Here is a 15,833-nt window from a genome sequence, read left to right as displayed (position 1 = left end):
CATACTAGCGGGGTGGAGCAGGGTTCTCCTTTTGAATCCTTTCCCTGCAATTCATTAGATTACATGGGTTTGGAAATTCAGGCATTTAACTATGATCATATACAGCTAGAATGCCTAAAATCAATGTCAACTGCACGGCAACACTGAAACCCGAGACGTCAAATTTCCAACGTGTTAAAACCGATCAAACGTAGCCCTTCAATAACATAGGTGAAACAAAAAACAGAAAGCCAACCAATTTACAAAAGCTAACGGGGGTGCTGGCTGGTTACTAGGGCAAACAACAACAAACAGGGGTAAAAGGTAGTGAAGATATCAGTATATACATAAATCTGATCATAAATTCTCAAAGGGAACATGGTATATGTACCATCTGCGGTGTCACTTTGGTTCATTTTCACATCCTCGATGTTACAGCGTATCAAGAGCAACATCCGCCGCCCCCAACACCGGTAGGTGTCTGGTTTTCTGGTTTCTGCTTTAAAATGTTTCTTTTCCCAGAAGTAGATCCTTCTTCCAAAAGACTAGGAACCTCCATCATCTGCAATGTACAATTAGATTTAAGCTACTCAAAAGTGCGTCTCATTTATAGATTACTAGAAATTTGTTAAACTGGCTAAAGAAGAGACTGTACCTTCAGGGCGAGCTCTTCAAAGCATTGCTCCACATTTTCTCTGGTTTTTGCACTGCATTCAAGAAATAAACATCCAAGCTCTTTCGCCAAAGCCATTCCCTCTTCTCTGCTTACAGCCTTCTCAGAGTCCTAGAATAATTTACATCATCATTGTTAAATTTGGCTCATACACTCTCCCTAGACGGACCTATTAGATAGAGGAGAGAGTACCACATTTATGCACATGCAATTCACCCAAACTAAAGTAGGACATTTATCTAACACTCCCCTCACTTGTGGGCTGAACAATACGAAGGTCGAAGGCCTAACAAGTCAACAAACGGGCAAACCATGGCCCAAGAACCAGGTGGAGGTAAGGCCATCCAAGAACACATCGTAGGGGCCCACTTTGATAACATGTTAAATTTTGCTCATAAGTGGTCCATACATTCTCTCTAAAAGGACTTGTTAGAGAAAGAAGAGCGTACCACATATATGCACATACAATCCACCCAAACTAAACAATGTGAAACATTTTTCTCAGGTTTCAAAGAAAATAAAATATTGGAACTTATTTTCTTTTCAAGTAGGTGTTGTACATCAGCAGTCAGAAGTGCATTTTCAAGTTGAGTTATAGATGAACACTTCAAAAAGAAATATGTTCATTACTGAATAGTGAATAGCTTCATGTTCAAGAAATGAGGCAAACAATTGAATTTTCTCATTAGATGAGTGAAAGTGAAAATTTGATTGAAGTAGCAGTTCGACTTAACAAAGAATGGAACGGTCAGGCATATTACTGAAATGGTCTTGCATATTAACCTAATCAACCAATAACCCGCAGGAATGAGATGATGTATATCTTACTTTATCAATTTTATTTCCAACAAGCATCTTGACACAGTCCTGATTCGTAGAGTTGAGGTCCACTTCTTTAGCCCACACGTCGAACAAATTTGTAAAGGTTTCTCTTCGATTCACGTCATAAACTATTATGCAACAGGGAAATAAGTTACAAGTTGAGTAGTCAAAACTGTAGTAATGACAAGAAAAAATGGTATGAAATATAATCAACAACAATGGGAAGAAATCTGTTGGAGTTGCAATGAATAGCATTTGATGGCGATGACTGTTTGAAGCTACTGAAACTTTGCACTAATCAACAACTCCATAAAAATGCATTCAGATTGTCAAGTCAGATGCTTCAGCCATGGATTTGCATCTACAAAAGTTTTCCTATCTCATTGATTGTGGGACACAAATTATGAACCAGCTTCTGTAATTAATGAGCAAATCATAACCATTGACAAAAACACAAAATTTATACCATGTTCCAGTGATTAGAGAAACCAACGCACCAAAAACTTCAAAAATTTTGTTGAGAAATGGCCTCCATCTGATTAGCTGATCTGTTTCCGTAAATCAACTTATGAACTGTAATATCTCCTACAGAAGGAAAGGCTAGAAGAAATGGACAAGCTCCATCTTAATCCATAACAATGTCATCCATTAGAGCAGTTTTTTCCCCTCCGTTTATGTTCCTGTCCCTCAATATTCCCAAATCCCAACTGTCAAGCTCATTTGGGGAAGTTGAATTCACACTTCACACAATTTACAGAAACATACGGGAAGATTTTGAGCCTAATAAGTTATTATGTTTTTGTATAGATATCAACCTGACTTGAGAACAAGCCTATGCTATTAAGACTTAAGAGGAAGTAGCAGCAACTATAGACCACCCATATTTGCCAGTTGCAACTAGCAAACAATGCAGTATCAAGGAAGTAGAGTCTCTCATATGTGTTCTCGGAAAATGATATGAAGAGACAAGTATTTTAACTGTTAGTGGCATACCAAGAATAATTCCTTGGGCACCTCGGTAATAAGAGCTCGTCAATGTTCTGAACCGCTCCTGTCCAGCTGCAAGAACATTATGCTCAGCAAATCACATACGATTCCCGTGCTTGATGTCTTAGTAAGAGACAAAGAGAACATGCAATTGACAAACTGGCCAGTACCGTAAAAACGAACCCATATTTTCAAATCATGGCAATAGTTGAACTTATTTAAGCAAGTTGATTTGCTATTGAATTCAAATTAGCGTGGTGAGATAATGCTAAAGTATGAGAGAAATTCAGAGAATTGTATATGTAAGAAATTAGAAAATCATAAATTTTATGCATCCAATGAGTCACTTCCGAACCTTAGTGACTGAATAATGACTTATTTTCAGCTTTAGTGAATGTTACTGAAATGTGATTTCATTATCGCTTCATCCTTCAGATTAAATATTTGGGGGTTGGGTGCACGATTCCATAATTGGAAAAAAAAAAAAAAAAAAAGAGATTCAGATCATGGTCTTAGACATTGACAAAGTTTTATGCCACATCTAAACATACCACAACCCTCCAGCGGGAACAGCTTTTCAAAAGATGAATACTACCTAAACATAGAGCAGAAATTAATGTTGAATAATATCATTGAGTATCACAGTTCATAACATGTCGATGTGGTTGGCGTGAATAGAGTAAGAATTAGTCATCACAAACCTGTATCCCATATTGTCAACTTCAATTTCTTCTCACGGACTGTCAGCAACTTAATTTTGAAATCCACGCCTGAAATAGTGGTGAATAAAATAGGATGAAAAACTCAAGGGAATGTCTCGGTTCAGAAAAGTTGGCTCATGGAACGCAAAGCTATTATTGCATCACCAATGTAAACATCACAAAGAGTAATTAGTAATTAAGAAAGAAATCACATATTTGGCAACCATGCAATCAGGTTACACAAGCATCGAAGAATTCACTTGCTGCTTAAAACTCACAAAAGAATCCCCAATATCCAATATCTTATGACTCCATTAATAAATAATAGTTGTACTTATAGGCAATCAATGAGAATGGCATAATTGATTAATCAATGTTGCCTTTACAGAACCTAATCAAAGATCCAAAACCATGAGACTACATCAATTAAGACGCCAAAAACAATCAAATCCGAAATATCTCATGATCCAAGTCACAATGAAATTCAAGAGAGGACCAACAACATTCTTCTCAGGTGAGTAGGTAGCATTTATGGGTGTTTCTTCTAAGCTTACATTAGCTGATAAAATCCAAAAAAAAAAAAAGAGCTGAAATTCATATTTAGGAATAAATAGGATTAGAATACCAATGGTGGGTGCGAGATCCTCAACAGAACTGGAAATGAAGCTGACAAGAAGACTACTTTTGCCCACACCAGAATCCCCAATCAACAAGATCTTGAAGGAGAGATCGTAGCCACTGCTTTGCCCTGAAGAAGAACCCATTATTTCTTCTTCTCTGTATTGGTTACTGTAATAAGAATTCAAAAACTTCAAATTTGTGTTTTCAAATCTCACTCTGTTCCTAATTTCCTATGTGTGTTTTCTCTCTAATGATGATCCCGGCTAAAGGGTTGTTCTTTCTATCTCTAAAGAAGTACAGCGAAAAAGAAACGCTCATAAAGAGAGACAATGAGAGAGAGAAAGGAAGTTGGTGGTGCCATCTACATGCTTTAGAGAGAGGGGGGAGCAAGTTAAAGGAAAAACGGCTAACTGGAACTCCCGACACTGACGTTATTCTTTTCTTCTGATATCACACGATAAAGATTCTTTCTCCAATGCGGTGCCGTTTCATGGCCATTTGTCACTGGTCTTACGGGCCCTAATCCGTGAGCAAATCAGAGTTCAATCTAATGGGCCACTAAAGTGAGGATTTTATGGGCCTCGAGTTCATCTAGGCCCAAATCATCTACATAAGGAGGAGTAACCGCCCATGACCCATGTAATCGGGTATTTGTCTACAAAACCAGCAAACTTTAGAAGTTGATGGGAACCTGCACTGCACCCGCCTAAAAATGTGCTAATTAGAAGGTAGCCTGCGTCCAGGTCCCGGGTTTGAACTTGGACCTGTAAATGCTTAGGAAGTTTACTCGGATATTTCTTCCTGTTTATTCATATTACACAACACAAAGTAGCAGATTCTCTGATAAAAGAACCCATGAAATCAAAATGAAACAGCCAGCGTTTGGACTACATAGTACACAATAAGATATAACAGGAAGTGATCTCAAAAGAGCCTTGAGTTCTGCTTTCCATGGAGAAAAATGATGGCTTAATAGCGATGTATGAGTCGCTTGTAAGCGTCCTTGTTGTTTGAGTAGTAGTCAATCTCAGCCTGTAAAAAAAGACATTCTCTGCCTCATTATTTGCAATAGGATGAACAAATAATAAACAATAACTAAGCTGAAGAGCATTTTCTTTTTATTGATCTTGATATTATTAAGTGAATTCAAAGCCTCCTACAGCAGATAAAGAAACACGCAGCCAACATTAATATTGGTGTTTATAGTTGAAGGCACTTGCTCTTCAGAAACTACAGAAGGAGAGCAACGTTTAATGCATTTTCTTTCAGTAGGAGGAAAACATATTTTTTAAGATACTGGAGCATAATGATGGCACATACCTTGCGAACTGCTTTTACAGCAACAACAAGATTTTCTCCAATTAGATTCTCCAAGACATTGTCTTTCTGAAGAGCTGCTAAAGATTCTGAGAGTGATGTTGGTAATCTTTCGAGTTTCACATTATGGGCATCTGGGTTTTGATCTGTTATAGAAATTAAAAACATTTAGGTACTAATAGCTTTCTGCATTCTAAAATATATTTCACCACCGATAAATAAAATTTGAACTCCAAATATATGCAGCACAACAACTCTAAGCCACTAGAAAACCATCAAATCAGAAAGGAGAAAGAATAAAACAACACTTATAAAAAAGAGAGAAGTTTGTGGTGCCTTCAATTTGACAACAAAGTATATTGTATAATCATTATTATTGTTCACCTGATATAGGCTTTCCTCATTATTAAGGGCTGAAAATTTTGTATTTTATCATTTTCCAGATGGCAGAGTGGTAGAATTGCAAGGGTGCAAACTAGAGGTTACAATTTCAAGAAACAACCTCTCCACATATTATGTGGGGTAAGATTTGCGTATATCCTAGTATCCTACCAGTCCCCGACCGCTCACTATGGGAGCCTTGTGCATCGGAGTTGTTTAACTTATCATTTTCCATATACAGCCTTTTCACATTACCATCGTGGTTTAGAGAACTAGCAGCAGATATAAGAATATGTGTTCCCACTTCCCAGACGTCAAATAACTTAAAATTAAACTCATAGACATGCTGGGTATTATCAGGGATGACAATCTTACTAATGGGTTCAGGAAGTTGAAGATGCCTTCGCAGTCCATCAACGCCAGAAGCTACAATAGCAGCCAAGCCCAGATGTGGATTTGCACACCCATCAAAAGATTTAATCTCAAAGTTGCTAACAAAACCTTCTGAAATTCCAGGAGGGCAAGCGGCTCTTAATGGAGCTTCTCTGTTTTCATGTCCCCAACAGCGATATGCTCCCGACCATGTGTTGGGTTGTATACGCTCGTAACTGCAGATCAGTGAAAGACAATCAGAAATATTAGAAACAATGCTTATAAAGAAATTTCTTTGTTATCTCTGTTATGGTTACACACAAAGTTATTCACAGATTAAAATAGGAAGATAGAACAGCAACCTATTTGGTATTGGTGCTATGAATGCCAAAATTGAAGGGAGATGATCTAGAACTCCTGCCATGAAAGCCTCCCCTGTTGTAGATATTCCATACCGAGAGGACTTGTCAGATGCCATGAAAACATTCTCCCCATTTTGCCACAAACTGAGGTGTACATGGCATCCGGAACCGATGTCATCTAATGCATACCTATGCACATTGAAGAACATTGGGTTAATATTAGAAATTCTTAAGTTCACAAAAACTTTGACTACAAATCGTTTTCCCAAAAAGATTTCACGAATTTGACGAGGCCTCTGAGAAAAGAATAAAGTAGCCTGCTGAACAAAATGGCAAGAAAGAGAATGAAGCATCATCATCATCCGAGCCTTTATCCCAAGAGTTTGAGGTCAGCTAGATGAGTCTATGAGAAAATTAACAGGAATCAACTAAGTGTATTTGTTTCCGCCATTCATTTCTATTTAGGATATGACTTTCATCAACGTTTATTGAATCAATATCCTCCCTTACCACTTGAAGTCATGTCTTTTTAGGTGTACCCTTTGCTTCCTACTCACTCCTAAACAAATTCTCTCGATTCTCACCACTACACGACTATCTCTACGTTGTACATCCACATACCATGTTAAATGGTTTGCTTGGAACTTATCATAAATTGGTGTCACTCCTACTTTAGATCTAATAATTTCTTTTCTTATCCTATCTTATCTCGTGTTGCCACAAATCCAACGAAACATTTGCATTTTGCTACAAAATGAAATAGATTTTTCAGGTGCAATTAGTATGATATGCCATGAAATAAAACAAAATTTTAATCAAAAACATAAATTACAATCGCCCTCTTCTCGCCTTTTTTCTTCTACAAAATGTATCTGTAGATACTTACTTGGGCACAAAAGTTGCCAACAATCCATGTTTTCTTGCAAGACCCCTGATGGTTTCTCTGGCAAAAATTAAGTTGTCAGCAGCAGAAGTGCAAACTGTGTGCCCCAGGGCAATTTCAAACTGACCTTTCCCTGATTCTGCGTGTAACTACAGGAGAGAAAAAGGGTTAAAAACTTAAAAGTTTAAGAAAAACATGCAATACCCAACTCACAATCGACCAAAACAGGGCTGTGGCTTCCCCTAATAGAAAGAGCATAATGAGTAGGAACTTGGCATCACTCTTTGTGTACAAAAATGACAACCAAAACTAGCAATGAACTTATTATGAGGATATCTAGATTGCATAATTTGATATAGTAGTTAAGGAAGTTCATCTACTTTTTTACCTGTTCCACTGTAATATTTAAGGAATGAAGAGCATCGACAATCTCATGAAATAAAGGGGAGACAGCATCAAATCCTGATGCAGAGCTGTAGGGAGTTGCATCAATTGGAACCCATTCTTCTTTCGCTTCCCTACACAAATTTGTTTCTGAAACATTTAAACAATTACGAAATTCATGGTGCCTTTAGGATTCGCAATAAAGGGCTGGGAGATCATCACGTGCCTTACAACATTCTTCAAGAGAAAAAATTCCATCTCGAATCCTGCATTCAATACCTATAGAACAAAGCATAAGTGTGCAAAACATAAACGCACTAGACTCTAAAGCTGCAAGACAAAATCCCTTGCATACCAAGTTAAATTCATCTTTCAAAACTTTCAAAACCCTTCGCAAGGCATCCCTGGGGCAATATTCCCAAGCTTCACCAGGTTTGAGATGCATGTCAGCCAGAACTATTTCCTCTTGTTTTGCCCTAAGGTGGACAAAACTTTAATAATACAGACAAACAAGCTTATAAACACACACCAATAAGATAAAGCATGGAGGTGCCATCCTTCTTAAAAAAATATCTTAGAAACATCAACCAGGAGCTATATCATACGAATCGCAGCCATGATGTGACAACATATTTAACTTTTGATTGAAACTACAATAACTCAGGAGAAAAACCATGGAGGGTAGCCATGCATGTTAATTAGAAGTTCGGTAGCACTAATTCATATCATAACTTTCGAATCAAATGCCATTAAATTTCCTGTATGATTGGCTCTCTTATCACTACATTAGATACAAGCATGCAAAACATGGGGCATCAAAGAACAAAATGTTACCAATGTTGCATATGGGCAAGAAAGATATATCTGTCTTGCCACTCTTTTTTGGTAATACAAGTATCACCTGAGATTTCACATATGGTTTCTGATGCCTACTTATCAAGAGAGGTATTGTAGGTCAATAGAACACGATAAGAGACTTGTTTAACTTTCAGACAGACCTAGATTTCGGATACAAGGATCTGTATCATATTTGAGTAGGAGCTCAATCACTTCCATAACTAAGAAAGTGAGAACATTCATTAAGGAAGTTCTACATGTCACAGTTACATACAAATATTAGAAAAATGTGACGAGCAGGAAGAAGTACATGACAGTGTAGAAGTCTGTGGTATGCTCTTAAAGGATAAAGTACCATGGAATTCTCCGTTTAGTTGATAAATCAGGCATCAGCCGGATCTCACCCGCTGCACCTAGTTTTGACTCCAAAGCAGAAGCATCATAAGACGAAGTCATCGCCACACATGCAAAGGCCATACCAGTACCATTCTTTCTAACAACATCATTAAAGCGCTTAGCTGGAACAACCTGAATATATATGTAACAAAAATAAAGACAATCAAACTAACTATTCCTTATTGACCCACATGTTTCAATCAGTCATATGCAAGTTAATTAAGCAAGTGGAATTTATGATATTTAAAAAAATTCAATTGCTAATTATATTGTCACTCAAAAATAGCTACTTAAGTTGTGCAAGAGTATATTAAGTGATGATAGTTCCATGCCAGCTTATAATTATAATCCCAAAACACTCTCTCAAAAACATAAATATACTCTATTAAATTTGACACCAACCTAGAGCAATATATTAGGTTTGGGTGTTTGGGGCGAAATGAAAAAAAAAAGGAATAGTTATTGTCTCTCACAACAAGATATTCTACTAAAAGGAGCGGGTAGGAGATATAAATATATGCCCCTCGTTTAATTGGATAGGGAAAGAAATGAGAAGGAAAGAATATAAGGATAAATTGTACATAATATGCAAGTATATAATTCATTATCTAGGATGAAAAAATACAAGTGATCATGTCGCCCAGTGGTAGAGTTACAAAGGTGCAACCTAGAGATTACACGTTCAATTCCTGAAAACAGTCTCCCCACATATTATGTGGGGGTAAGGTTTGTATACATCCTGCATGTCCCCAACCCAAGATAAGGATACATTTGGAAGTTTTTCAGAACCTCGAAAATCCTCTCCCCTCCTAATACTAAAAATTTCAAACAAGTGAATGAGAACTTCCGCATCTCATCTAGTCTTCTACCCTTCTGCCTTAGTCCATCGAAAACATATTGTCGAAGATTGAGACAAGAAAAAAACGAAACAAAAGATGTTAACATGTATTTCCCTATATGTGGGTTATCCTCCAAATATAAAAGTTACCACTTTTTATTATAGATAGAGAGATCTAAAAACAAACAAATAAATAAACATAAGAGGGAGAGAAGAAAAATCCACAATTATCTCAAGATAAAACAAATTCTTCCAACTACCTGAGATTATCAGGTCTCATATGGATCATGACATAAAAGGTGAAAGAACTTTTGTGACCAAAGACGAAAGTAGTTTTTTATAAGGACAGAAAAATCAATAAAGCCTCCACCCAGTAGGCATTATTTCTTTAAACAAAAAATAAGATCAGGCAGAAACATCATACCGGTACACTGGGATGAACCATCTATTACTAGATAATATTAGTATTGCATGCCATATGTGACAAACACATGCTGGCCATTATCCAGGAAGTGGCACCCAAAAAAGCCACTTCCCCTTGATGTGCACTAAGGATCTTCACGTGAAAGGTGAAATGTTAAGTGTTCTCGGCTGTGCAAGTCCACAGGAGCAAGAACAATTAATACTTTCCACATAATCAACATTATAGAGAGCCTTGAAATTTCTTTCCCAGTTACAAATAAACCTCTATATTCAGATAAAAATGAGTAAATGACAATGAAAACATGTTAAGAGTAAAGACAACCAAAAACAAAACTTACTCTCACTCTGTGTTGCCCAGAAATATCAACCCACATGAGACGGACAAGTGAAATACCACTTTCTGGGGAACTCCTTTCAATCTTCACAGAGCTGGAGGATACAGTCCCCTTCGAAATTGTACCCCTGGTAATCCTGTAAAACTGAATTGCATTTTCTGAAAAGATGTCTTTGGCAGCTTCAATAGCTTCGGCAACACAGAGATCATCATCGATGCATGCATCACGTAGAACTGAATAAATAACTTCACGTGCTTTCTTTGAACCTGTAGAAACAAAAAAAATTCTTAAAGTGATTAATAAGTTGCTCATTTGTAAATAAATGATATATTAATAAATCGGAAAATACAAAAAACTTGAGTAGAACAAAGCAACGATATTTTGATCTTCATTTCTTAGTTCACAAAAATTAGTCCTATAAACACAGGTTGCTTCCACGTGTTTCTAGGCTTTAATAAGTTGTTCATTTATCTAAGTAATCAATTTAACAATAATGACAAAATGCAACGTGGATAGCAACAGTTTGGCCATCTGCCCTTAGGACTATTCTCCCACAGGAATGAAAGATTGAGCAAATATAGGTCATTTCAAGGATAACAGAAAACTTCCTTGAGGTAATCTCTTATTTTTCCTTACGAGTGACAAGTAACACACTAATAATCCACATGCTGGACCATTGTAAAGATGCAATTCATAAAATATTGATTATCAAAGAAAAAAGGAATGTGATATATAGTAAAATATACTGCAGCACAAAATATATGGTCTACTGAAGAAGTTCAGAAAATTACATCTCTATTTTTATATTATGGAAAGAATAATCATTTCCACTTTGTCCCCCCAAGCATACATGTGGTTACGTTGTGTTATATAATTTAGGGCACATTTTAGTAGTAACCACATCATTTTTCATTTCAGTAGTCTAAAGATTCTTCAACCCTCATCAGAGATTGGACGAAGACAGCGAGTCATGATATCATGGCAGATTAGAGAATAATAGCATCATTTTAAATGATATTAGACCTACTTTGCAGGCATGCTTAAAGGGCTTCATAACTTAAAAAGCGGATATAAAGTGCAGCAGAACTAGCACTCCATGGGAGACAGGATATGGAGCCAACTGATCAAAATATAAACAAACCTAAGAAGTATGTCTCAGGAAATGCATAGCCATCAGTGCTGAACATGACCTACAAGATTATAGACGTTTAAGATCGATAATAAGTACTGGAGAAAACATTTATGTAGAGTACAATTGCAAGCTTGTTTTATAGTAGCATTCCAAAATAAGAACAATTGTGAGCACCTTCTTTATTGGAGCTAGCTCTAAAAGTTCCTTCACAGAAGATATCATCCCGTGGACACTAAGTTTTGGAACTGCCAACCCAAAGTCAAGGTACACCTGAGAGTAAACAAATTGCAGCTTTATCAGAATGCAAACTGAACAGTGTGTGTGAGTGCTACCTATATATCTATAGTTATATGAATATATATTAAAGCGAAGTAATGCATTGGAGACTAACACTTCACCTGGGGATAAACAGAGGCTAGATATGATGCTTCCTTTGAAAATGGGTATGATGCATGCAAAAGAACAAAACGACACTTCGAAAATCTTTTGTCCTCAAGAAGCACTCGCAGATGAAGGGGATTTGAAAGCCGCAAGTCCAAATCTTTGTCTCCAAAGCTAATGTTGGGAAAAAGGAAAAAAAATGTAGTTATGCTGATCAAAATAGGAATAGCATACTAATAACTAATTGAATTAGTGGTCCATGGGATAGCTTATTACAGGGGACATAAATTTTAACATTAGTATATCTCGAATGTATGATATTTGGACCAGGACAACAGGTCCACTTCCTTAGGTGGACACCAACTTTAAGTTGACTTCAAATGCAGAACCATCAGCCAATTTATCCTCACGTGAAATAATTCCCCAGCAAAAAATCGAAGCAGTCATCTAAATTGATGCAGCACAAAACCATGGGCAGTTATATACCAGCACCAAAAAGACAGGTGGGATATGGTTCTAGACATTATATCTATAATTGCAGCTACTTCCCTTTCATCGACCGTACGGAAAATGTCAATCCTTCCTTCTGCTGCACCATTATGAATGATTGAACTAATAATACATTAGTTGTTTACATAAGACACACCAATTGACAGTTTTCGTGTCCCTTTCCTATACTTTCAAGCCATCAACCAGATTATGAGACCATTCAACTAAGACAGAAGTTTCTCTTACCCTGTGTGTATCTGAATTGGAAAGTCGAAGCATAGAGCAACCTCCAAACTACAGGTGAAGAGATAGTCGATGAAGTTTTTATTTGTTATGCGGACAGGCCTTCCAGCTGCAATGAGAAATTGATCAACACTTCCAGTATTTATGACATAAATTTTCCAATCAGCAAGCCACACTAACCATGTAAAACTTCAACAAGACCATCCTCAGCATCTTGTTTGGTTACATGTGTATTAATCTCAAGACCACTTCGGTATGCAGCAATGCTTTTTAAACCAACTACTTTATCCGCAACCGTATAAAGTGTTAAGGAAATCAAATACATCAGTGAAGCTCTTCTTATGCCAATCTAAAAAGGGGGGGGGGGAATAGGGGAAAGGGAGAAGAAACTGCCCATAACTAATTTAAAGGATATGACTTCAGGTTTTGAACAAAAATTTCAGTGAATTTATCCAAAGTCCAAATAGATCCCTCCTGTAGCCCCTGCAAAAATCAAAGAATGAAAAAGGAAAAAGGAGCACCTTTGACGAAAATCAAGTAAGATAACTCGCAATTGAATCAAAGGCTCATGATTTTGAACATGGCAATGAAACTTCAAAGTGAGAAAAGTATATGACCTTTTCAAGAATTTCCTCAGCCAAGCTCTCAATTCTCAATATTCGACCAACAAACGGAGCATATCCTTTATGCCAGTCCAAATTCTGCTTTTGGTCCAACTTTAATCCATCATCAATGAATATAGCAGAGATTCCAGCAGCATCAAAGCATTTCTGGGTAATGGACTGTAGTCCAGAAGATTTTCGATACTCTTCAACAGCTTGCAAGGATTTCTCACAGCCATAGAGTTCAGCAAGTTCTCTCAAACTTCTCTGTCACAATCAAACTTAACGAGTTTTAGTTTGAGATCAGATCTGTTGAGATGTTAAAGAGCAAGAATAATTAAAGAGAACGAACACACAGATTTTAAGTGGGTAACTAATATGGTTACACCCCTGCCTTTTGTAATAGTAACTTATATTATGTATGAGCCACAAGAAGATCCAACGTACTAGCATAGTGTGAAATTTAGAGGATACTAATATGTTTTAACTAAAGGTATAAAAACAGGAGGAATCAAGACTAGTTTGCTTGAATTAGTCCATAGTTGGCTATACAAGTTATGGTAGAACCACATATAGACCTACAATTTAAGCAAAAGAAGTTGAACACAAAGTTTCCTCTTAAAAACTAATAAATATTCAAAGTATCGGTCCCCATTGTGTACAACTTTTAAATATAGTTTCATGTAGTTGGCTATGAAACAAAAAGAAAAAGTCTCTTTCAAGAACCCAAAACAAACACAGTTTTGGCAATACAAAGAGGACCCCATTAAATTGAACCTGTTAGTGGGTATGTATATTAAGCACCAAAGATCAAACCACGGCACAGGTCATAATACATTAAGTCACTAACAAATGGATTAAACAAGTCAATGGAAGATACCCAAGTATGCATTGGTCATTCCATGGACTGACAATCAGTGGTTGATTCAAATTGACAAAAACCAATTACAGAATCACGCATATAAGACGATCAACATATGCAGTTAACTAACAAACACACAGAGCATATACATACGCATACAAGTTACTGAAAATTGGTGGATAAGAGTACCTTGAAGGATAGAGAGTGAGGAGAGTCGGCCAAAGCGTCACCCTCAGCTTCTGTGAAGCAGCGGATGAAAGGGAAGGAGGAATCGAGTGAGACGATGTTGTGGGCATGACCGTCGACTACCTGCAGCTTCTCTATTACTTCTCTTAGCTCGGTGAACTCCATTGCGAAATCTCTGGTCTGTTCCCAGTCCAAGAGGGAAATACATAAAAGAAGAGACTATTGACTTTTGGTGGTGTTTGGTTACAGGGCCTTTATCACTCTCGCATACAACTGTATTCCTTATTACTTTCCAACGTCATCTTCAACGTCCATATTTTAAAATGCGCCTGGGACTTTCCTTCTCCCGATGGGATTAGGAAAGAGACTTTAAAAATTGTTAAATATATTTTGTTATCCCATCATTGTAGTTTAACCTTTTTTTTTTTTTTTATTACAGAGAAAGGGAATGGGAATTGATCGATTGAAGGAGTAGGCTTAAACTCGAGATTTTTATGGAATACCACATACATGAGTACATATATGAGTTTTTCGTGATTCCCAATTATACAACTTGTCTCTTATTCATTTTTAAACTATTTTTTTTCCCAATTTTCGTCTCTTAATTATCAAAAAATCCACAGTTCATTTTTTAATTAATTCTGACGATAAAAAAATCTTCTTAACATCCCACTTGACGTAATTTATACAAATTACACGTTAGAATACACATGAATAAAAGTTCATAACAAAAGGCACTGTAATCTATGAAATCTTAAAATCCTCCATTTTAAGGCAAGTGAAACCCAAACTGAAGTTCGATTGAAGGGTTGTTGGCGACGATTCAACAAATCTTCTCTGGTATAAAAATCCGCAAAATCATCGAACATATGAAGAAGCTTGTGTTAATTGCACGTCTACTTCTTGGTCTTCTAATCCAGTCTCCCACAATTCCCAATTCTCTTTTGTTTGTTTGTATAATTTTAGGGACAAAATAATTATTTAATTTTAGTCAAGGGAGGAAAAAGGACATAACGTTCATTTTTGTCAAGGTTTGGTGCATATGAATTTTTTTTCGATGTCACATAGATATCACATTCAATTTTCCCGCCCTCTTGCCCATATGAGTAAGGATGGCAACGGGTCAGGTACAATTCCAATTAAGGAATAGTAAAACCATTCCAAAAACATTTAAATTTCAAAATTAGAACTATTTCATAACCGTTTATCATTGGTTAACCGGTTACCATTTAACTTTGGATTTTTGTATTAATGGTCGGATAATCGTTTTCAAACTCGCAAATTCGAAGCCTAACCATCCCCAAACTCAAATTCCAAATCCAAATCATGCATTAAAAGCATAATAACATAATATAATCAATAATTAAGTAAATTCTATTAATAGTAAGTATGATTTATCTTACAATGTTATATTATTAGTACAATTCAAATTAGTATAATTTATAGTATCATTAGTACAATTCTATAAGTGTATAATTCAATTATCTTTTTAATATAATCTTATTTATCATGTCATCATAGTATGAATGTATGATCTAGCATCCTATTATGTTATTTTAGTTAACATGATTCGTCATGTTATAATTTAACATCCTAGCAGTATATCTTTGTATAGATAATTTATAAT

At 36.3% G+C, this 15,833-nt stretch overlaps 2 protein-coding genes across 2 annotated transcripts; both read right to left on the bottom strand.

The window, feature by feature from the left end:
* Nucleotides 1-144: 144 nt before the first annotated feature.
* On the bottom strand, nucleotides 145-4,419 carry LOC120012995 (ras-related protein RABC2a-like). The gene is made up of 6 exons (XM_038864586.1): nucleotides 3,788-4,419; nucleotides 3,163-3,231; nucleotides 2,468-2,533; nucleotides 1,481-1,602; nucleotides 635-763; nucleotides 145-541 (listed from the first exon to the last, which is right to left on the bottom strand). The coding sequence occupies exons 1-6, from the start codon at nucleotides 3,924-3,926 to the stop codon at nucleotides 422-424; spliced, it is 645 nt and encodes a 214-aa protein (XP_038720514.1). The 5' UTR covers nucleotides 3,927-4,419; the 3' UTR covers nucleotides 145-421.
* Nucleotides 4,420-4,554: 135 nt separating this feature from the next.
* LOC120012994 (protein fluG) lies at nucleotides 4,555-14,442 on the bottom strand. The gene is made up of 18 exons (XM_038864585.1): nucleotides 14,210-14,442; nucleotides 13,174-13,425; nucleotides 12,972-13,039; nucleotides 12,737-12,852; nucleotides 12,560-12,665; nucleotides 11,842-11,998; nucleotides 11,618-11,713; nucleotides 11,453-11,501; nucleotides 10,315-10,577; nucleotides 8,675-8,847; nucleotides 7,838-7,958; nucleotides 7,709-7,761; nucleotides 7,487-7,616; nucleotides 7,102-7,247; nucleotides 6,216-6,404; nucleotides 5,857-6,089; nucleotides 5,104-5,246; nucleotides 4,555-4,815 (listed from the first exon to the last, which is right to left on the bottom strand). Exons 1-18 carry the CDS (start codon nucleotides 14,369-14,371, stop codon nucleotides 4,753-4,755), a joined length of 2,520 nt encoding a protein of 839 aa, XP_038720513.1. The 5' UTR covers nucleotides 14,372-14,442; the 3' UTR covers nucleotides 4,555-4,752.
* Between the last annotated feature and the right edge of the window lie 1,391 nt (nucleotides 14,443-15,833).

This window comes from Tripterygium wilfordii, chromosome 13 (genome assembly GCF_013401445.1).
Source record: "Tripterygium wilfordii isolate XIE 37 chromosome 13, ASM1340144v1, whole genome shotgun sequence".
NCBI classification, from domain to species: Eukaryota; Viridiplantae; Streptophyta; class Magnoliopsida; order Celastrales; family Celastraceae; genus Tripterygium; species Tripterygium wilfordii.
Note: the sequence above shows the minus strand (reverse complement) of the source record. Positions and strands in the feature narration are given on the sequence as shown.

What these genes read in the sequence shown, in the direction of transcription:
- LOC120012994 (XM_038864585.1), bottom strand. Translation starts at nt 14,371, where the DNA reads ATGGAGTTCACCGAGCTAAGAGAAGTAATAGAGAAGCTGCAGGTAGTC. An exon ending in CTCTTGAAGAATGTTGTAAG is followed by an intron (nt 7,617 to 7,708) that starts GCACGTGATGAT and finishes AAATTTGTGTAG; the next exon opens with GGAAGCGAAAGAAGAATGGG. An exon ending in TAAATATTACAGTGGAACAG is followed by an intron (nt 7,248 to 7,486) that starts GTAAAAAAGTAG and finishes TCTCTCCTGTAG; the next exon opens with TTACACGCAGAATCAGGGAA.
- LOC120012995 (XM_038864586.1), bottom strand. Translation starts at nt 3,926, where the DNA reads ATGGGTTCTTCTTCAGGGCAAAGCAGTGGCTACGATCTCTCCTTCAAG. An exon ending in GTTGACAATATGGGATACAG is followed by an intron (nt 2,534 to 3,162) that starts GTTTGTGATGAC and finishes ATGTTCTTGCAG; the next exon opens with CTGGACAGGAGCGGTTCAGA. An exon ending in TTGGAAATAAAATTGATAAA is followed by an intron (nt 764 to 1,480) that starts GTAAGATATACA and finishes AAATTATTCTAG; the next exon opens with GACTCTGAGAAGGCTGTAAG.